General features: G+C 35.7%; 2 protein-coding genes across 3 annotated transcripts in view; both read right to left on the bottom strand.

Moving 5' to 3' along the window:
- LOC148854594 (DNA topoisomerase, type IA, core) overlaps positions 1 to 12832 on the bottom strand; it is an 89781-nt gene extending 76949 nt beyond the window's left edge. The window contains exons 1-7 of the mRNA XM_088986488.1: positions 12645 to 12832; positions 12407 to 12523; positions 11079 to 11954; positions 10514 to 10986; positions 9574 to 10228; positions 6525 to 6611; positions 2757 to 2803 (exon numbers count right to left, since the gene is read on the bottom strand). Coding sequence (XP_088842614.1) covers positions 2757 to 2803; positions 6525 to 6611; positions 9574 to 10228; positions 10514 to 10986; positions 11079 to 11954; positions 12407 to 12487 — 2219 coding nt within the window. The 5' untranslated portion in view covers positions 12488 to 12523; positions 12645 to 12832. The remainder of the gene's footprint in view (positions 1 to 2756; positions 2804 to 6524; positions 6612 to 9573; positions 10229 to 10513; positions 10987 to 11078; positions 11955 to 12406; positions 12524 to 12644) is intronic.
- Positions 12833 to 14684: 1852 nt separating this feature from the next.
- LOC148854593 (heat shock protein 90-5, chloroplastic) lies at positions 14685 to 22141 on the bottom strand. 2 transcript variants are annotated; one of them, XM_088982784.1, is made up of 20 exons: positions 21598 to 21958; positions 21371 to 21474; positions 21133 to 21206; positions 20665 to 20790; positions 20444 to 20537; positions 20254 to 20337; positions 19841 to 19984; positions 19643 to 19759; positions 19509 to 19550; positions 19360 to 19440; positions 18358 to 18462; positions 18132 to 18272; positions 17939 to 18031; positions 17547 to 17624; positions 17196 to 17450; positions 16596 to 16698; positions 16319 to 16493; positions 16109 to 16214; positions 15227 to 15316; positions 14685 to 15098 (listed from the first exon to the last, which is right to left on the bottom strand). In XM_088982784.1, exons 2-20 carry the CDS (start codon positions 21404 to 21406, stop codon positions 14892 to 14894), a joined length of 2151 nt encoding a protein of 716 aa, XP_088838910.1. In that variant the 5' UTR covers positions 21407 to 21474; positions 21598 to 21958; the 3' UTR covers positions 14685 to 14891. The 2 variants fall into 2 exon arrangements, with proteins under 2 accessions (XP_088838910.1, XP_088838909.1); XM_088982783.1 differs by lacking the exon at positions 21371 to 21474 and having other exon boundaries at positions 21598 to 22141.
- Positions 22142 to 22524: the final 383 nt, after the last annotated feature.

Raw genomic sequence — 22524 nt, 5'->3', positions numbered from 1 at the left:
ATCAAATCTCAGATTGCAGGATGTGTTTCTTGCTTGCTCAAACCCCCTAGTTCGAAATCTGATATTTCTTCTAGGGTCTTCTCCTCTTTCTTCTTGATTAAGAAACCTCCCAATATTTTTTGGAGTTATCCCAATCCAAATCAGTATTTGGATAGATGTTAATCGTAATCCTATCTGCAGATTAAATTAGTTAACTCCTGATCTTATCAGGAGGTTATCAGATTCAAATCTAATTTGAATTTGGTCTCTTGAGTGGATAAGGTCAAAGACTCAATCCTTTTACTAACATTAATCTCAGATTCGCCCCATGAACTGGTGATCATATCAGCCCAGTTTGAAATGGGCTTTTGGCCCATTAAGTGTTTAGTGTTTAACTAGTTTCCAACCTGCTGCCCAGTTGGGCTTCTTTGTATGGCGTGGCCAAGCATTGATCTACACACCAACCACATGGGTTCGGCCCAGCCTTTATTACAAGGCCCAACCGAATTCACTGAAAGACTCAGTGACCCCCTTGAGCCCATCACATGGACCCTATGGGCCCAACACTTACATTAAGTGGTCCCTGGGCCAAGCCATCTTATAAAAACCCAAGGACTGTGGCCAGGTGCAAGATTAGCCCATCAGGCATTATCCTAAATGGTCTTACACTGAGCCTCTCAGCCCTTAATGATCAAGCACTGCCCGACAAGAGAAGACATCTCTCTCGGCTGCAAGGAACAGTGTCGCACTCTCTACTCACATGGATCCCGGGAATTAAAACATTTTGCAAATCTTTTGAAACCGTACATATACATATATATATATATATATATATATATATATCTTAATTTTACAAAACAAAATTCCAACGATTGAAATTAATTGTCGGCAGTTTGGTTTCCATCAGAGAGAGTGCATTCCCGATCATTACCATTGTCCGACAAAGGGGTTGATCCTGTCACTATGGCCACTCACTCAGATGAATTCTTAGACTACCCCAACATGTCCAAGTTTTGACCCCCACTAAGGATCTCACTGATTGACACATCAAAGACAGCCCGATCCGACACCTAGTGATGTGTCATAATCGAGTCTAGGGGTCAGGTGTAACTTTCCAGTTTTGCCCATCTGTCTCCAAGGTCTAGGGCAATACTAGAAATTTGGTCCGGTTCAAGGGTTCAAGCAATCCCATACTGCATGTGCCTTGGGTCTTACCCTGATGGCCGAAATAAGTCATCCCAACACTTGGTGGCACATCAGTATCAGCCTTGGCATGATAAATCTCCCTAGACTTATCCAATGGCTGTGAACATTTAAAACTAACACAAGTTTCTATAAGTGTCCAGTTTTAGGGTCTTACACAGAATTATACCAAACAACATGAATCAAACATGCACTTTAATTTATTTCCACTAAATAACAAAAGTACATCAAATCCGATTGAAGCTAAGGGCATACAAGACTGTCTAACACATACATGCAACTGTCATTTTGCCATGTGGCATATCATATTTCCCTTTTTTATTAATTATTTCTATTTTGTATTATTTATTTACTCATTTTCATATATTTGATTATTTTAATAATTTAATAAATTATTTAATCATTTATTTTATTATTTTCTTATATATTTAATTAATTTCCCTTATTTATGTATTTATTATATGGCATATGTAAATGTTTTTTAAGGTCTAATTGTAGGTGGGAGAGGGCAGTAGCTAACTAGCTATCAAGTTCCTGTATACTCTCAGCTGATGCATTATCCAAACAAGGGCTACATTAAGATGAGCTATTATGGGGAGGGTTGAGAATTGAAATGTAAATTTGGGTTGGTGGCAGGATTCATGTAGCCGACCCTATATAGATAGGATGATGATGACGATGATGGCAGTAGCCATCCTAAATAGGAACTGCAAGGCAGTTCATACATTATTATTCTTTCTCTCAATCAATTAAGTTATCAGTTAACTATCAAAAAAGTCACTACATAATTGGGCATATCTTCCATTTAGTAAGGGAATATTTCAAGGTTGTGGTATCATTTATATCTTTTTATTATCAGCAACAAGTAAACTTCAGAGACCATCTGGTCCCAACAACCAGCCAATTAGAACCTTCGACTTTCCTTCAACCAAGATACCTCCTTCAATGCTCATACAAAAGGAAATTATTAAGCCCTGCAAAATGGACAGAACAAGCAACTAGCAGAATCTCTCTCACCAATGGACCCAAAGGAGGTCATGATCAGAATCCATAATGGCTAAGAGTTTTCAAGGGAAAATCCACCAAAGTGAGCTTGATGACATTCCCAATGGAGGGCTCCTATGTAGGAGCACTCACAGCTTTAGCTGTCTGGCACCTTCTTTAGTGTATACAAATCCACTTTATTTTTATATAGAGGAACAGTATCTTTTTTTTTTTTGTGAAAAAGCTTAAGTGTAACTTTGTAATTGATCAAAATCCTTACAACTACCCCCATGTACACGAAGGGACTATACATACAGTGGTAATATACAACCTTACATCTCAGGATTTACAAAAAGATTTATTTTTGTACATTTTAACTAGATTCACAACTAACAAATTCCAATTTCCAACATTACAACTTTTGGTGATTTAAAACATTTCTATAATCATTTTACAATCTAAAATTCTAAATGTAACTATAAAATATAAAACCATCATTTAGAAATCAAATGTCAAATGACAGCACAGGCAACTAAAGTAATAAACATGCAGATAATAGCCACACACATAAGGTTACATGTCAGATTCACCTTTCTCTGACCAAGGCTTGAATGTCCTTTGCAGCTTCATTAGAAACCTTACAATAAACAGAAACAAAAAATGGTTAAGGAATCAGAAATCAAAAAGTGGTTACCATATAGAGGTTATCATGGGCCAGGCTGGGCTGAGTTGCAGGCCTATGGCTTTAAATACAAATATATGATATTTTATACTTACATGACAAAAACATATCTATCACATTTATATTGTACATTATGTAATATAAAATTTATATATAATATGTATAATATGTATCATATTATAACATTTATATATACAACAAAATATAACATAAAACAACACATACAAACATATATATAAAATGAGTGGGTCAGGATATAAATGATCAACCCTATTACCATAGCAACTAGATATATAACATTGGGCAGCTAAAAAGGAAAAAGTTTTGATGAAAGCATAAAATGAGATAATACGTTCTGAACAAATATGCAACTAGTATTCCCATGAAACTGAAGGTGATTAGCCAATTAATACAAAAATAAATAAAAAATACTATTTCTAAGTACTAATCAAAGTTCATTTAACCTAAAATAGCCAAGTTGCATATGCAGACTAACTATTTGTAACTAGTGCAAGAAATCAATTGCCAACCACTCTATAAATTACTACCACCAAACAAATGTTGATTCAAACTACATTCCCATGTACAACCAACAACTTCTAAACAAAAATCTCAAACTTCATTAGCAACAGAATCCAGAACATTCTCTCAGTTATTTATTAGAATAACATTGCAAGAACTAGAAGACTACAACTTAGAACATAAAAATGGTTAAAAATATGGTGTTTGTGGAACCCCTAGTTATTTAAAATAGGGCCAATATTCTAGGCTTATTGTCAACTGTGCAATTTTATTAATATTTGTAGAAAGAATGTATAGTGCAACACAATGGCTAAAAGGGGCAAGTAAGGATCAATTATTTTGGGGTCAAATCTAATGTAATGTTCAAGAATAGTGAAGGGATTTGATCGAAGAAAAGAAGATGAGTGAAGGGATTTTGGAAGAAACAGATAGGTAGGTAGTGGTGGTTGAGTTGGAATGAGGCTGCATTCTTGGATTCTTTCCACTTGGCCAAGAGGAGGGAAGATGGCCAGAATAACCTGGAACTGTCTTTCATTTTCTACTTGTTGGATTATTTGGATGGATAAGAAGAGAAGACTTTCTGAAGACAAGGAATGGAAGCTGGACAAGCTGGTGGCAGCTGTTGGTTATTATGTCGCAGATTGGGTTTTGATCTTTTGAGTGTTTTCTCAGCTCAAGTGAGATGACTTTGGAGAAAGCTTATGGGAGAGAGTGGGATTTTCAAAGTTGTAATATGGATAATTGAAGTTAGTTTGTATTCTTGTTGCTGTTGTCAGGTGATACCTTATCACCTTCCCAGATTGTATTATTTTTTCTTTTAATGAATTTTCTTTTACTTATCAAAAAAAAAAGAATAGGGTTGGGAGCAACTGTGAACCCAATTAGAGGGTGGTTTTGGCTATTTTTGTATATAACTCATTCTTTTTATTCACTTTTTTTATCAGTAAACATGTATTTTATTAAATTTCAGATTGTAAACATGTATTTTATTAAATTTCAGATTGTAAACAGTTTACTCATTCTTTTATTCACTTAATAAATAAAAAGTTCCAGCATTACAAATAAAGAAAGTGTATAATAGACAAACATGAGTGTTCCCTGCACCCCAAAAAACATTAGGCAAGCAAAGTAGGAAGCAATCTATTGAAAGATCACATGTTGTGTCAATATATTGTAAAATCACGAAAATTTTAAAAAATAGTGTGAATTTTTTAGTAGTTAGCAATAATTTAGGACATGATTAAAAGAAGCATAAATAGTCAACCAAACACTTCTAAGTTACTTTGCCAGTATAAAGTCCAAACCACCAAATAAAACCAAATAGATTACCAAAGCTGTCAACTGTCAAAGCATAAATAATTGTAATGTTTACGCATGATATTTTGGATATCTTCTACTATCCCATTTTGTGTTATGTTTATCTAATTTGAAAAAATAGGTATGTATCATGTATCTCTTTTCTATGGTAAAAGTTTTAACTTTAACTATCAAAAACAAAATATTGTTTATCATGGAGGAATCCACTAAATTTAACATGGCAGGAAAAACATTATGCATAAATGGGATTTTCTATATTTATATATATATATAGAAAAAATCACAAAAAAGTTTCATACTTCGAAAAAAAGAACTCTTGGGCCATATGGGTAAATTCTTATGCATCCATAGGGGCCATGACTTGGAGTAATAGGACTCTACCCAATCTACCCCTCCCAAGACCCCAAATAGCTGGGACCAACATTGGATAATAGCTTTAATAAAGTTTGGGCATGATACAATTCATAAGTTCATTAGGAATTGTGTAAAAAACATTAACTTAATGTTATGTATTGGTAATTTGGTACCCCAGAAAATGGAACCATTTCATAGAAAATACTAGAGAAAATATTTGTTCTTAAGACCATGCATCATTGGGTATCCAGCCCATCCCTCCCAGACCCCAGATATCTGGGACCAACATTGGTAATGGCATTTTTTAGAACCATGAATCATCACCATAATCATACAAGCCTTGTTCCAACTATACAGGGCATGTAGGACCTGGACAACATACATAATAGATAATGCCCTCATAGTTGGTCAAGAGATCACCCTTAGAGTTTGATGGCAATTAACATGCAAAACTACATTACAACAAATCAAGGAGAAAATTCAGGACTTCCTCTGGAACTTCAATAGAAACTGGCTACGAGGCTAAAACATCAGTTGCTAATCAAATCTTGCATTTAACTACGTATTAATACAATTGCAGTTACTGCTCAAGAATAGAGACAGAAAGAGAGTGTGAAGAAATACATGAATTGCAATCACTTGCAGCAAAAACAGCAGAATAAATAAAAAGATGGTAACTCCACGAGAGCAGATCTGAAAGTAGTCATGTTTGGCATACAGAAAGCCGTGGAGTTAGGTTTTCAGAAGCTTAGAATTTAAGGTGATTGTAAAATAATTCTGAGCTGGCAGAGAAAAGAAGAACAGCATCCATGGAGGTTCAGAAATAAGATAAAAAATTTAGAAAATTGTCAAAAGACATGCAGTTATTAATTCATTGGGGTCCAAGGTCAGCCAACAATCTACCAATCAGTTGGTAAAACAAGGTCTGAACAGAGAACAAGTTTTTTGGGCACAGTTGTAACCTTGAAAAGCAAAGTCACTGGGTTTTTTCTATTTTCTGTTGTAAGGGGTAGCCGAGGCTACTCAATGAAGAAATTTAGTTGGTTGACAAGGAATATGTTGGTCACTGTACAGTGGGTGGAGAGATCAGCAAATACTTTGTCAGATGTGTTAGCTAAGCAAGGGGTAAATAGGGAAGAATTGTTTTGGGCTCAGTTATGTTTCTTGCTTTTCTTTCCTAGTTTACTTGTAAGATTCAAGGAGGGGCTGCAGCTCGCACCTCTCCTTGAGATGTTGTATGAACTCACTCTAAATCTGCTTCTGAATTAATAAACTTATTATCATTCATCAAAAAAAAATGATGTAAAGACACCTTTCTATTATCAATAAAGCTATCCTATTGTTTCTGATCAAAAATAAATAAATAAAAAAGATGGTACATGATCCATCTAAGCTCCCAAAAAAACATTTACATATAGCTAGAAATTAAATTTGAATAATCAGTCAATGCAATGTGTTACATGCAGACAATAAGGATACCTACATTTAGACCATCTGTTCGCATATATGTTATCAATCCCGTTGCCTCGTCATTTGATAGTTTAACTCCTTCATACAGTCTCTGAGCCAGCTGCATTCACATAGAAATAAAATTGCCATGAGAAGAAGTGGAAAGCATGGCAGCATACAAGTAATGTTAAAACCAAGAAACATAAGCAGAAGCGCAAAAGAGAACATTTAAGTTAATATGTGCATCAATTATGTATCAATTGTTCTAATGTTTTTTGCATTGGATTAGATCAAAGAATTCAATATCCCATAACCAAAATCTTATGATAGTCCTTTAAGTATTTGGAACAAAGATTCCTTATCTTTCTCTATCACTAAACTCCATTCTTAATTTTGCATCTAGGCTTTGTAGTTGTTTGGATAGTTTTACCACATGTTGAAGATCCAAGTACATATGGGACATTTTGGGAAGAAAGAAATGCAAGAATCTTCAAGGAAAAAGAAAGGAGCAAAGAGGCAATAATTGAGTGTGTTACTACTAGGATGGCTCATTGGATAAAAATCTCTGGAGATTTTTTATCATTTTTTTTATCAATTATCCTTTTCAACATATGACATCATTAGAAAGTGGAAGTGGCAAACACATCAACCAAACAGGCCATAATCTGCAGGAGTTGGATCATTCCTGATAGGGAGTCCTTAAAACTTTAACTCTGATGGCAATAGTATGGGGAATCCAGGGTCATCATGAGTGGAAGGTCCTTTCAGAAATGATAAAGGTCACATTATTACATTATTCTCGGGTCCAACTGGGGTAGAAGACACATTGAGGGCTGAAATTATGGCAGCAATGGAGGGTGTGCAAAGCGCAAAGCAATTGAATGTGAAGAAATTGATTGTTGTAAATTCAAATTTGGTTATAAGAAAGGTGCATAATAGAGAGGTTTTTGTGGTCTTATAGAAATGAAATTAAATAAAATAAAAATAAACTTAGGTAGCTGACTAGAGGTATGGAGGTGAGAGTTCAATAGGTTCAAAGGGCATATCACAGCATGGCTGATGCTCATCAAAGCAAGGGGTGGGAAGAGATCAAATGTTTTGGGCACAATTGTAAATAAAGGAAGAGCTAAGACACCTTATCTCTAAACAGGTTCATGTAAATATGTATATTTCACTGTAATAAAATTGATGGTTATTGATAAAAAAGATCTGAGTACATTGCCTTGATCTGGCTCCTGCAGGAAAAAAAAAAAAAAAAGAAAGGAAAAACATTCTTTCTATTCTCATCCAACTCATCTATTTCTACTGTTCATCATAATCCCTGTTTTGACCACTTTGACAGAAAGAGTAACAGATAACAAATACAAAAAAATTAAAAAAAAAAAAAAACTTTCTAGACAGTCTTTTTCAATTCAAAAAATAAACAATGATTCTCAAGTTGTGGTTAAAAGAATGAAGAAATGCCAAGACCTTCATAATCTTTGCCATAGCACCTGAAGATGTATATTTGTCAGTAAAAGACACAAAACCAGATATCTCAAAAGTCGAAAATATTCCTCGAAAATCTAGACTACATGGCTTTATCTCAAGTTTCAAATTTCAATTGACTTCCATCAAATTTACCCAGACCCAGGAAGCTTTATGTCAGGATCAAAAAATGATATAATATCAACTTCACCCGTAGACAGCATCAGATCATGGATTGCAGTGAGAAAGGAGTTTAGAGATACACATCTTGATGATCTGGGGTTTATACTAAGGGGCCATTTGATAACAGCTGAACTGGCTGAGCCGAATGACTTATTGCTTTGTATTTAAGTGGATTAGTAATTATGGAGATTGTTATCTCCTTAATTGCTGAAGCTGATGGTGGATTGATTATTGTACCTTCAAATATCTTATTATTTAATACTTTTATCCACTAAAAGACAAATCAATAAGTCATTCAGTTCATCTACTTCAGCTGTTATCAAACGACCCCCCAAGTGGGTGATGATGCTACATTGCTACTATAGATGATTGTTTGGTTTTGTAAAGGTCATATAGTACAAACACTCACTGCATAGGTGTCTTGTAAACAATATTGGGAGAGCCCTTATATTTTTTAATATAACACTTGATCTTTCTTCCAAAAAAACTATGTATGTGTTTGGTTCCGTTTACGTTTATTGAATAAACGTTTTGTACTTGTGTGGCTGCAAAACAGAGAAAAGCAATTAACGAGGGTGTTTATGACACATAGGCGCCACTAGGCACCACATCAACAAAGGTGCAATAAACGCCTACCCATTGGGGGAAGCTCCAAAATGAAGCTTCCTGAAACAGGAGAGGCGCACAGAAATCGATGTTGGCTTTTGCAAACATATGGATGCAATTAATGAGGCCTTTGCTGATGGGGCACCTATGTGGCACTGTTTACTCAATAAACGTAAACGGAACCAAACACATACTATATATGTCTCATCGCCAACATCTTTTTACAAAAGCTCACTCCAATCCAATGACAATAACCTACAAAATTCAGCTTAGACTTACAATCCAACCAATGCAAAGAGAGAACCATTTATATCCAACCTTGGTTCCTGAAGTCAGAACTGCATATCACGAAGTTAGTAGAAGCGCACCAGAAAAGACATTTGCATACTAGTTTCAACAAGTTCCCTTGGACTTGTATGTATAATCTACCACATGCAACTTCTTCCCATCTCAAGCTGCTGAAGGATTTAATTGCTCCATAAGATGCTTGGAATGGAGCATCAGTATTACTGCTTCTGTTCATCCATATTTATTAGAAACTTCTTGTATTTTCTTTTTTTCTTAAGTTTAACAAAATTGATATAGAAAAATGAATGGATTATGCATCTGTTCATCATGTTCATATTCAAGGTGACCATAAAATGTTCTTTTTTAGTCCATCTTGTTATTTTGCAGCATCAAAGCGATCTTGTTTTTTCTTCTTTATAGAATATTCAAACATGAAGCTTCAAAAAATTCCATCCTTACAAAAAGCACTGCAGAAAATGCAAATACAAGAAAAACAGAAGGAGACACATGAGAACAACAAATGAATTTTTTATGCTCACCTTCATTGTGTATGTGGCTGTAAAGCATAATTTATTTGCAGCATCCTGCTGAAGTGTTGATGTTATATAAGGTGGTGGGGGATTTTTCCGCATTTTGCTTCTTTTAGAGCGCAGCACCTCAAATGTGGATGATGTAATCTTCTGTTCGATTAACTTTGCCTCTGCAAAAGAGCCAATGGAGAGCTGTCCCAGTTTTTTTAGATCAAAATAGGTCAAGTGTGATGGGAAAGAAGAGACATTTTCCAAGGAACCTAGTTCCCTTTTGTTAAACTCTACTTCTACAGTCCAATATTCCTGTGGTTTAAATTCTTCTATTTCCATTTCTCTATCACATATGAGGGATAAAGCTGCAGATTGAACACGCCCAGCTGACTGGCAAGCAGGTAATTTCCTCCATAATAGTGGTGATATGCTGAACCCGATCAAATAATCAAGAGCACGTCGTGCAAGATAAGCATGAACCAAGTTTGCATCAATATCTCGTGGAGCCTGAAGAGCACTCTTGATGGACGACTCAGTTATTTCATGAAAGACAACCCTTGCTACTGTAATGTCACCATGTAATGCACCTTGTTGTTGCAACATCTCAGTAATGTGCCAAGCAATTGCCTCTCCTTCACGATCGGGATCAGAAGCAAGGATAAGATTTTCTGCTCTGAGAAATGAGTTCAACCAAAATTAAAATGTGAAGCATCAGAATCATAATCAGATGTCAAGTTCTAGAACAATTCATAATCATTAACAACCACAAAGTAATATTGAAAAGCTAAGAGTTACACCCTCAATTTAATTAAGATGGTCAATCATAAAAATTTCCATGATACATTTTAGTCTAATGGAAAGGATGTAAGGAGATGTTAGTAAAGAAAAGCCATGCAGAAAAGACAATTCAAAGGATAGACAAAAAACTGGCTTGCAAGAATAAGGAGATGAGTTTTACCCATTCAGTGCAACCTTAATACTCTTAAGATGAGTCCAAGCAGCAGATGGAACCTCCCACACCATGCTGAAGTCATCATCAGGCCGCACAGATCCTGACCGACCAGCTAAGTCCCTTACATGACCATAGCTAGGCAGGACTTCAAACATATGCCCAAGGTAGTCCTGAATAACCTTTGCTTTCGTAACAGACTCTACCACAACAACAGATTTGCCTGTGGGAGGATGTAATGGCCTGAAAGTCCTTGCATAAGACTTTATTTTACCCTCCATTTTTTGCACCTGTGGCAACTCAGTACTAGAGGAAATTTTCTGTGCACTTTTGCTCTTTTCTGAGAGGGCCTTACTTGATTTCACCACTCTACCTTTTTTTTCAGGTTTATCCCTGCCAGTAGAGTTCTTTGTTGTCTTCTTGGACAGGTTGTCTGTAGAGGAAGTATTTTCTGCCAAGGGTGTCTCTCCAACTGGAAGAATCTGAAAAATAATCATCTTTAGTTAGAACAAAGATTTCGGGTAGAGTTCTAAAACCTAAGCTTCAAGGAAAAAAAGCACTTAATAACACATACTTCAGAAGCCTGAGAGGATTGGAGAGCTTTGGCATTAGCCTTCTTTATTTGAGATGCACTTTTAGAACCCTTGGACTGTGCCACACCAGAAGACAAATTAGTTCCAGAAAATTGTCCATTATCTTTCTTACTTGCCAGCTGCTGTTTCCTTTTCCCTTTAGTTCTAGTTTGTGGGTTATTACTGTCACTCTTAACTGAAGTTGAAACAGATGATTCTGATGCTCCTTCCTTGATCCCATCTCCACTTAACTCCACTTTGAGATTCACCATATCAGTAGTTTTCACAGCCAATTTCTTAGCACTAGAGGAGCGCTTTTTGACAGGCTTACTGGAAACTCCAACCTCTACACCTCCATTAGAACCACTGCTGCAAACAGCAAATGGCTTTGCCTGCTTCTGAAACCTATGAATATGTTTGAAGTAAAATTGTTTGCCTCTAAACTTTGCATCTCCCCCAGACACATTATCATTTCTATTTGTCGTCGTTCTTGAAAGGTGAGCTTTTTGCTTAGCACGAACCGAAGAAAACCTTCTAACAGCACATTGATGAGAAGATGAACTCAATCTAAAATTACCATCTAAACATCTATTGGAGAAAATGTTCCTGGCTTTCATGGTATATGGAAACCCATCTCTTAAGTAAGACTGAAAAGTAACAGGCGCCTCATGCCTGCACCCATCAGTAACACTCCCCAGAAGAAAGGAATCTCGTTTAAACTTGAAGCTTAATTCTTTTAATCGATCTGTAGCAATCCTGAGAGGCTCCCTAGCCATTCTGAATTTAATCTGAACGAGTTTTCCATATTTATAACCATCACCAAATGGTGAACATGGCATGCAAGTACTTGGGTAATTCTGAAGTGCCCTGTATTGAGACTGCAATGCAAATCCAAGGAAATAAAATAATTACTAGAAATTAATATTACTGCGATGATGTTTAATGTTGAGTCCATACAATTAATAGTCAAATGGTTCACAATTAGAAAACAGAGTAGCAACTGAGTCATTTCCACAAGTGTTTTTATCGGCCGCAGGGAAATAAGAATAGTACAGCTATGAGTGATGCCCAGAAGAACAGAACAAATTATCTACAGATAATTCTTCCCTATTCTCGCATTCACCTTGTTCCATGAATTAGAACCTCCGACTCAAAGCTAACTTGAAAAAATGAAAATTATAATTGAAAGTCGAAACATTGGTGCAATTTTGTTGTGCCAACGCATTAATTCAGTCAAACAATCAAAACTTTAACCCTCCAAAAAGGAAAATTGAGGAATAAAAAGGAAAAAGAATATTGAGGGAAAGGAGCAAACTTGGAGAAGCGTTACCATGAAGAGAAGGCGAGATGGACTGGAAAGTTTCTCGTGTAAGTAACTTGTGGCGAACAACCTATGAAGCTGTAGCGCCATAAAGGATTTCTAAAATCGCTTCACAAGTGAAAGCCTCTAAATTCAAGTTTAAATTAAAGAACAGAAAAAAAAAAAAAAAAAAAAAGGAGTTAGAAGCGGAAACCGTAATGGTGGTGGTAGTAGAAATAGAAGCAATGAAAAAAAAAATGTATGTTACCATTGATGGTTCAGGTGTTTCAGTTCAGGCGTCTTTTGGAGAACATATCTATTTCAAGAAAAAGATAAGAGATGAAATGTTTCTGTATAGTATAGAGTCGATGGACTTTCAGCCCAGTACACCGGACTGAGGAAACGGAATTATATTGCTGGAGAGTACCGCGAAAAATCACTGGTTAGGGCACTTGATTTGGCTTGAAGAGACATGTAATTACACAACAGCCCTTATGGATCCGTACTCGAACTTGATCTCGATCCGGATTAGGGTTCGAATTCGATCCGTTTGTAATCGGGACGAGTGCCCGATTTGATCCGTTTAACATTGATTCAATGGGTGTTTGGCAGCGGAGCATTTTACAAGCGTTACGTGTCTTGTGTCATGCGTGCCACATCAGCAATTATATCAAATTGGCAAGAAAATCGTATTTGACAATCTTATTTTTCAAAAAGAAAACGATTTTATAATGATTAGTTTTGGAATTGGAGAAAAGATGAATTTTTTAAAGAGGGTTTTTTGAAACATCAAAATGATGTTTCTTGAATTGCCTTGGTGATCCTAAATCGCCTTGGTGACATGGAAGATTGAAATTTAAAAAACCCAAACATTTTTTTGAGATGTCAAATAATTATCGTTCTAAACATATTATAATAATAAGTCAAATCACTTTAAACACCTAATTAATCAACATCCAGTTTTTTCAAAAAAAAAAAAAATACAAGTGGAACTAATCACTTGCAAGTCGGGGTCCACTTGTGAAATGTTTCAGTGCCAAACACCATGTTAATTTGTGCATGATATACAATATCAGTCATTTTCATTTATTTTTTTAATAATATAGAACATTTTTTATTATCTTTAATTTAATTCATCAGTATTATTTATTAATATCTGTTTATGATCTAAATTCAATCGGATTTCAAAACCTAAATGTGAGAGAAATTTTTTATTTAAATCTAAATACAAACAAATCAAATTTGGATCAAGTATACTCAATCCAATCTTGATCCATTTGCAGGTGCGGTTTCCCTTTGATAGTTTATAAAAACTCCTACTTGGTGTCCAAGCAGTTTTGGATGATCCATGTAGCGTTTAAACCCTATCCCTGAAATGAGCTATCAAAGGGAAGTTGAGAATTGGGCAATAGCCTTGCGGACCGACCATTTGATAATGGCTAAAGTTGCTGAATTGAATGACTTACTGTTTTGTATTTTAGTTGCCATAAAAAATGAAAGATATAATGACCCGACCAACTTTTAGCTTTGGTTCCAGCCACTAAAGAATTTACCTCTTTAAAAACTAAATATAAAGATAAAATAAAAACAGAACACAATGCCTTCGGGAAGAGTGAACTGAAAATAACTTCCAGAATTTAAACTATTTTCGGCCTTTATCTAACAGCCACTTATATATAGATGCACAACACAATGCCGCACAATAACTTCTAGCTTCATAAGCGAGCCAATAATACACAACATAACTATAAATATGTGAATTTTCATTACAGTAATGAATATGATAATACCTTTAAGATAGAGAGTTAATATGCTAAATAATGGAATGAGGAGTTTACGTCTGGGCTGACATTGATCACTGACCCGACCTAGTTTGTTGGCAATGCAATTTAATTTGCACATGTTTAAAGGTATGAATTGAAAGCTAATTCTGGTTTACTCTTGTTTTAAATGTAGCTTTGCTTTATTTTGGTTATTTACTGTATAGATAAAGTAGAATGAAACCTAAAACAACGTAGAATAAAACCAAGATTCAAAGTATCCATATGTATCATGCCGATAATTTTCCAATACACCCTTATTGGGATTGTATCAGGTCAGGGTAGCCGGGACTTAAACTGGCCCCTCTAACTGGTTTTGAAAATAAAAAATAAATAAAACATTAAAAAAAAAAAAGCGCCAATACAGGCCAATACACCCTACCGCATATCGGCCTGTGTTGATACCTTCAACCTTGAATAAAACTCGAAACAAAAACCAACCAAATTTTACAGTTCTGATGCATTTGTACCAACCAAAGAAAAAAAAGTAGAGCCTAAGTAAAACATATTTGTATTAAGATCTCATATATTATTTTCGTTAATATCCTTCACAAAGGAGCATTGATTTTTAGCATTTTACCTAACCACTCTGAATTTTTAACCCATTATGCCTCCATCTAAACGTTTCTGTACATGGCCTCCAAGAATCACAAACAATGCCAAAACAAACAACCGTCATAGCCATCAAAAGAATATTAATCCTTCCAGGGATCGCTCTCTGCCCTCACTTCCGATGGTTCAACCACTTCTGTCACCGAGGTATCAACATCACCGTCTGCATCAGATTCAAGAGGGGCATCTCCTGTCTCTCCCTCTCCCAATTCTGATCTCCCCCATTTCCCGCCAAGGGCAATCGCCATCATCTCATATATCTTGTTACCCAACTCAGCTGGACTGTCAGGCTATGCCATTTAAATGTGGAACAAAAGTTAGAAAAGAGATTGGAACAAGCAAGAAAACAAGATACTCGTGCATTAGGAAGGCAAATGAAATCATTAGACACACAGAAAATTTGTATTATAGTACTTACAGTGAACCCACTGGAAATCAAGGCTGTATCATATAGTAGGTCGACAGCTCTTCTGGCTTCTGTACTTTCTGGAGCATTCTTGCATGCAGCCTGCAAGTCACATGAACAGCAGTAGTTAGAAAACGCTAACACTGTAGACTGAGTGTGCCCGTTTGTTAATAATGGGTTGCACCCAAATAAGACCATCAAAACAAAACATGAGGTTTTGAACCCTTCACATTGCAAAAGTAAACCTGTTTCATAGGAACTGGAACCTTCACAAGAATAGTTTGCCATCTTGAGTTAATCTCCTTCTTAGTTGGGATGAGTAGGGCCACAACAATACCACCCAAAATTTGTGAAGGAAATCCAGATAAAATTAAAAAAAAAAAATGAAGAGCAAATAACCAAATCCAAGATTATACTAAGAATGGGCAACCCCACCTAAAATACTTATGTAGCCTTCAGATCTTTTTTTTTTTTTAGGTATTTGGTGCCACACACTACTAATAACCCCCCTTTTCCCCAAATTGGTGGTTGCGGGAATCAATTCCACGTCAATGCTGGAGCAAACCATCTAACACACCAACAAGCCACCTCTCGGTTGGTGTAGCCTTTAGATCAAGTCATGTACTAGTTGGAGTTTTCTAAAAGCACAAGGAAGCAAAATGTGTTTGTCATCTTATGTCAATAGGTGATTTTATGCTCTAGGTGTAGAGCTCAAAGGCTCTAGTGCTTTGTAAATATTTAAATACACATTCTTAAATATTAATAATTTTTTTATTACTTGCAAAAAGCAAAGCATCATGTTTGTTCTGAATTAAACAACTAAATAATTGCAGATTGTTCTGAATTAGCAATATCATAGACTCAAGAACCCTAGCTGTAGGAGTATGGTCTTACATTTAGATCTTTAATGATGGGATGATCTGGATTGATCTCTAATATTCTCCGCCCCCTCATGAACTCCAAGCTTGAAGCGTCTCCAAGGGTCTGTGCTTTCATAAGCCTTGTAAAGAAAAGACCTTATTTTAGTGAAAAGTTGATGAAAACAAGAGATTCATCTGATGAATAAGATTAAACTCAAGGTGAAGAAAAGTCATGATCATCAACCTTTCCATATTAGCAGACCACCCAAACTTGCCAGAAACAAGCACACAGGGGGATGAACTAAGACGCTTTGACACTTGCACTTTAGCTACCTTATCACCAAGTTGTTGCTTTATCCAGTCGCAAAGAAGATTGTACTCTTGTTTGGTTTCCCTTTCTTTAACTTCATCCTCATCACCTAATATAATATTTTATGTCATGACTACCTGGAGAGATTAACCAAAAAGAGAAATGCACTTGTGAAATATATCCAATTTAATCATATTGCTATCATACTAACCCAACTCAAGATCTTCCTTGCTGATATCAACAAATTTCTTTTCCTTGTAGGTCTGCAGGTTCTGGATGGCAACTTCATCGATGGGCTCTATTAGATACAAAACCTACAATGCAGGAAACCATGTTAATCGTCCAGCAGAAAAAGAACTGGACCTACAGTATCCAATAAGTTAAATTTGAAATCAAATAGGCATTTCATTGTTTCTTCTCATTTTTTCATTTATTTTGCTTACTAGAAAATCATCACTAGTATTTACAATATAATCATAACTTTTCTTTTATTATTTAAAAAATAATAATAAGTAACATTCAGATTTATACTTCAAACAATTTTAACGCAAAGTCTCCTAAAGGATGTTCTCTTTAGAATTTGGGATTAAAAAATATCAATAACTTGGTTAGTTTGGAGATTAAAATCTCTGAAGGTTCTGGATGGCAACTTCATCAATGGCTTGCTTGTTAGTTGGATATTTCTGTACTTCTATATTTAAGGCAATGGCATTTAAAGTCTATATTTGGTGCTTAATTTAGGAAAAAGAAAATTGTAAAAGCTCTCTTTGTTGTTAGTGTAGCATCGCTTAGTTTCATTTTAAATGCATACCTCAATATCCTTTTGCACCAATTTCTCCAAGAATGGAGCAGTTTTTGCACTTTTCAAACTGTCTGTTGCCAAGTAATAGATAGCCTTTTGGTTCTCACCCATATTTTCAACATAGTTATCTAAGCTAATAAGTTCTTCCTCACTTTTGGAAGAGTAAAACCGCAGCAAGGGTATCAGACGCTTGTGATTTCCCGAATCCTCAATGCATCCCAACTTAAGAAGCTTTCCAAAGTTCTCCCAGAATTTCTTATAATCCTGCAACATGTTAGACAACAAAACCATACCAATGAAACTCCCCGAATGAAAACTGCAAAGACCATATCTGGGCTTCATTCAGCATTCGTTGCTTACCTCTTTGTTCTCGCTTTCAGAGATATCCTGAATCATGTCAAATGTCTTTCTAACAAGTCTCTTTCTCATAATTCTTACCTGCCAATATATATTGAAGATAAGCAAAATAAATGATGAGGAACTAAACAGTAGCTTGAGTCCTTGAATCATGAAGAGGGTGGAAACTTTTGTAAGCATAATGGAGATTATGTTTAAAGTTTTAAACATTAGAGTCCCAACCAAGTATTTTAAAGTTTTAAATGTTTAAAAATGTATTTGTATCGGCATATCCATGCGTATCTGGATGCACCGTTACAGACATGATACACCTGATCGGTATTTTAATCCTTGATTTTAAGCAAAGGATTACCTATAATCACATCCATTAATGTGAAATAAAAGCTCTGACTTACTATTCGGCTCTCTTGAAGTATCTCTCGAGACACATTGAGAGGAAGATCATCTGAATCCACCACACCCTTTACAAAACCCAAGTACCGTGGAAACTAGATAAAGAAAAAAAAAAAAAAAAAAAAAACATATCAGTTAATACTATAGAAACTATACCTACATACATACATACTAGCGTTATAAAGAAACACTTACCAGTTCACCATCAAAATCATCTGAAATGAATACACGTTTGACATACAAGCGGATATTCTTTGTCTTAGGATTTATCATGTCCTCATTGTTAACAGGTGCCATTCCAGGAATGTAGAGTACACTTCTAAATTCCACTTCACCCTGAACATTTGTTAAGAATGAAGTCATAAAAACTAAACCTAAACCAGAACCCAGTACAATACCCAATGAAAAGAAAATCCCATACCTCAGTGGTAAAGTGAGTGTATGCAAGTGGATCCAAGAATTCATTAAATGTCTTCTTGTAGAATTCATGGTATTCATCTTTCTCAACTTCCTTTGCATTCCGCATCTAAAACAAACAAATTTAACAAGAAAAAACTTAGTATGTCAACCAAATAGGGCAACGAGAACTTGCTATGAACCTAGGAATGGCAATGGGTAGGGTACCCGTGCAAATTGCCCTACCCATTCCCAAACCCGCCTATGTATCCCTGATCCCAAACCCGTCTAACTTTTCCTCTCAATTTCCCAAACCCATCCCGTCCCAAACCAGTTAAACCCGTTCCACCTGTTAAACCCCTTGACCAAACGTTTTCAACTAAAAAAAAGTTTCTTAATGCTTATAGTGTGACTTGAACCTGGATCAATTAATGATAGCGCCAAATCTCTTAACACTACTTTAAGCCACTAAGCCATCTCGCCTTTTGTGTTATTTAGTGAAATAAAATAGATTTTATTAACTTTTGTGTTATCAAAACAATCAATACATGTATATGATTAACAATTTCAACTAAAAATTAAAAGAAATAATATTTAAAATTAGCATTTTATAACTACATGAAATAAACAATCTATCAAATCCAAATTTACATCAAATTATGATTTTAGTCCCAAGAAATTTATAAAAATAAAATATTAATAATAGAATAATTATCTTAGTACTTAAAATTTATAAATTTGTGCATGATATATAACATAATAGATTAATAGGTTCATACTTATGCATCCCGGGTATTGGGTACCAAATACCCTAAAGTCAAAACCCAAACCCTATAGGGTTTTAATCTAAAATCCCAAACCCTATAGGGTTTCGATAAACGGGTCCTATTAGGGTCGGGACGGGTCGGATACCCAAAAATTCCCACGAAATTGCCATCCCTATATGAATCCAAGGTTCAATAAGGAGACGTTGATGTCCTGCTAACAAAAGACTTAAGGCTGCAATGAAGACAAATACTTGACTTACCCATATGGGTTTTGTTTCATTGGCTAATTCCCAGTCCCAATATTTCTCAGTCACAGTTTTCTTCTTCTTTTTCTTTTCACCCTGGAAATAAGTAAAAAAACATTAGCCTGAATATGTTAAATAGATGGTGCAGGATCCCCAAAATTTACCTCTGGCTCTTCTTCTCCCTCCTTTTCTTCCTCCTCTTCCACCTATCATGCAGTCATCATCTAATTAAAACATTTCTTTTATGGGGATTCAAATGCAAGAATACTTTTTCAGAAAATCAAAACAATGTACTCACCTCAACAGTCCTTGATTTTTCCTGCCATGTGTATATGGGGAAGGAAACAAATTGAGAGTAATTCTTCACCAAACCTTGTATCCTGCTTGGCTCAGAGAATTCATATTTATCATCCGGCTGCAAGAGAAAGTGGCCAAAACTTAAGGGCATCCATGGGATATCCAAGTACTAAAAAACGAAGCAGAGGCAAAAGGATACCCTTAAATAGAGGGTGATTTGTGTTCCACGGCGTAGAAGTTTTTCAGGATCAGTCTCTTCCCTGATAACATATGAGCTACTGTCAGCCACTGCTTCCCAGACATACTGCTTATCTGACCTTGGGCTTTTTGTAGACACAACCACCTATACCAAAAAAGAGAGATTTATCAAAGAAACAAAATATCAGGTATACTCATATATGTAATGCCAATGCATAATAAGCTGTCTCAAATGTTTCTAAGGGAACCCTATAAATCCAACTACTTAGGCTATGTTTGGATTGAAAGAAAAGTAAGGAAAGGAAGGGAAAAGTTGGGAAACCTTTACAAACCTTGTATAGATTTCCCTACCTTTTCCTTCCTTTCCCTATTTTTTCCATAAAACCAAACACAGCCTTAAGGATCAAAATATACCTTCTCAGAAACAAGAAACGCTGAATAGAATCCAACACCAAACTGACCAATCAAGCCATTATCTGCTCCAACATCTTTATTCTCCTACATGAGCAAAAGATTCAATGAGCAATAATGAAGAGAAATATCTGTCCATTAAAGAACAGATGCAGTTATATTATGCACAAAATGTAAAATGAGGGGGGAACACCTTCAGAGCCTTCAAGAATTTTGAGGTCCCACTCTGTGCAATAGTTCCTAGGCAGTCAATGAGCTCTTCTTTGGTCATTCCAATACCAGTATCTCTGCAATTTCAAGAAAGGCATATAAGTAAAACCTCTCATTCCAATACCAGTATCCTCTTAAGTCTTAACCAGTAGTAAAACCTCTCATTGATCAGGGAAGAAAATAAAATGGTTGAAGCTAATATACGTTACGGTGATGGTCCCATTGTCTGGATCAGGCTTGATGCGTATCTCCAATTCACCAGCATCTCCAAGAAGAGAAGGTTCGGTCACACTTAAAAATCTCAACTTATCTAGCGCATCACTTGCATTACTGAAAAGGGCAAAAACATAAAACATAAAATAGTGATAAGAGAGCAACAGAAAAAAAAAAAAAAAAAAAAAAAAAAAGAGCAAACAAAAAAATGTAATTACTAATTAGCGATCTTAGGAGTAAATGGAGATGCAAGTAAAGCAAAAGAAAACGTCAGTTTTAAAGGCTAAATGCTAGAGCTCTTCCAGACAGATCCCTCGAACAAAACATTTATTCGAATGTCTACCTTCTACAATATGGCAATAAATGCTTAGAGTGCTAGCTCAGAAATAAAAATAAAACAAATATATATCACCAAAGTGAGATATAGTTATATCAATAATGCACGGTTATGATACCTACCTCACCAGCTCTCGAAGAAATACTTCCTTGTGACTATATAAACTATGAACTATCAAGTCCAGTAGTCGACTAACCTGCAATTAATTCAAATTTTCAGAAGCCATGACTTATGAGATAACTGTCCACATGCCATAAATAATGATAGCGAAAAGCCTAAAATACCAAAACATGCTAATGCCCCTTTAAAAATTACAACCACAATTCGGGACGAAGAAGAAGGAAAAGAAGGAGAAACAACCTTATCCATGATGACACTCCCAAAGTTCCAAAACATGCTTAAAAGGAATTTGCTTTTAATCTTTTATCTTTTCTCCAATAGCCAGATAGAGATATAGTCACTATCTACATAATGACAAGACCCATCAAGCTCCCCTTCTGAATCGAACCAAACACTTGGAATTCAACACCCAAGTGTCAATGGGGCAATGGAAACAATAGAGACCAAATAACAGATGGGGAACCTACCTCTGCCTGGTACTCAAACTTCTCGCCGGAGCTGTCCTCGGCTTCTTTCTCAGCCACAGCCGCCTCACATCGGACAGCCAATCGGTTGTTTTTCCTCTCGAATTTCCATTTCAGTCCACGACCAGGAAACCCATGTCTCGAAATGTTTCGGGGTATAAAAGAAGTTCTCAAATTCAAGACTTTAATTTGGTTCTTCACTGAAAACGATGACGAAGGAAGAGAAGCTATAGAAGATGCTGCCAAGCCCCTACTTAGAACGGGCGCCATTTGAACCCTTCTAAAGTTTATAGAAATAGAATGGTTCTAAACCAATTCTTCTCCTTCTCTTTTTGGCGGAAATGTAGATGAGGCTGGTGAGAACGAGAAAGGTAAAACCCACTATGTACAGGGTTTAAGGGGTACGCAGAGGAGAGATGGATGATTCTAGAAGAAACCAAAAGATCGTCTCTCTGTTTGGAGCTTTCCGAATGGTTTCTAAGGCCTAGATTCTGCCACGTCATCTCTCACAATATCTGGAAAATTTTCCATCGACGATAATGAATAAAAATTGAAAATGCTGTAAAATGTACTGTAAATAAATTGCTAATCAGGATTAGGGTGCAAATGGATCGGATATGTTTGGTTGAATTCGAATCACCCCGCTTGAATTCGGATATCCGATTTGAAAAAGATCTGACCTAACTTATGTTTTATATATATATTTATATAAATACTAGTAGAATGGCCCAATGGGGTATTTGAACCGGGACTCAATTAAATTAAAAAAATCTCAACATATAACACGATTATAAGCTTAACTTTAATTCAAATTTCAGTTTTCATGATATTTTAGTTTATACCAATTTAAAGGATACAAAAACAGTTCTAACATGTTATAATTAAAAATGCAAAATAAGAAAGAAGGCTATGAACCATTACCCATGCAAA

This window comes from Nelumbo lutea, chromosome 4, assembly GCF_056320005.1.
Source record: "Nelumbo lutea isolate HS-2025 chromosome 4, American lotus-T2T, whole genome shotgun sequence".
Taxonomy (NCBI): Eukaryota; Viridiplantae; Streptophyta; class Magnoliopsida; order Proteales; family Nelumbonaceae; genus Nelumbo; species Nelumbo lutea.
This window is presented reverse-complemented; position numbering and strand designations above follow the sequence as displayed.

Excerpts from the sequence above, each read along its gene's own strand:
- LOC148854593 (XM_088982783.1), bottom strand. The coding sequence starts at position 21,864 with ATGGCGCCCGTTCTAAGTAGGGGCTTGGCAGCATCTTCTATAGCTTCT. Across the intron at positions 19,985-20,253 it reads CGTTTCTTGTTTCTGAGAAG|GTGGTTGTGTCTACAAAAAG; the intron begins GTATATTTTGAT and ends TTTTTGGTATAG. Across the intron at positions 19,441-19,508 it reads AGGGAGAAGAAGAGCCAGAG|GGTGAAAAGAAAAAGAAGAA; the intron begins GTAAATTTTGGG and ends ACTTATTTCCAG.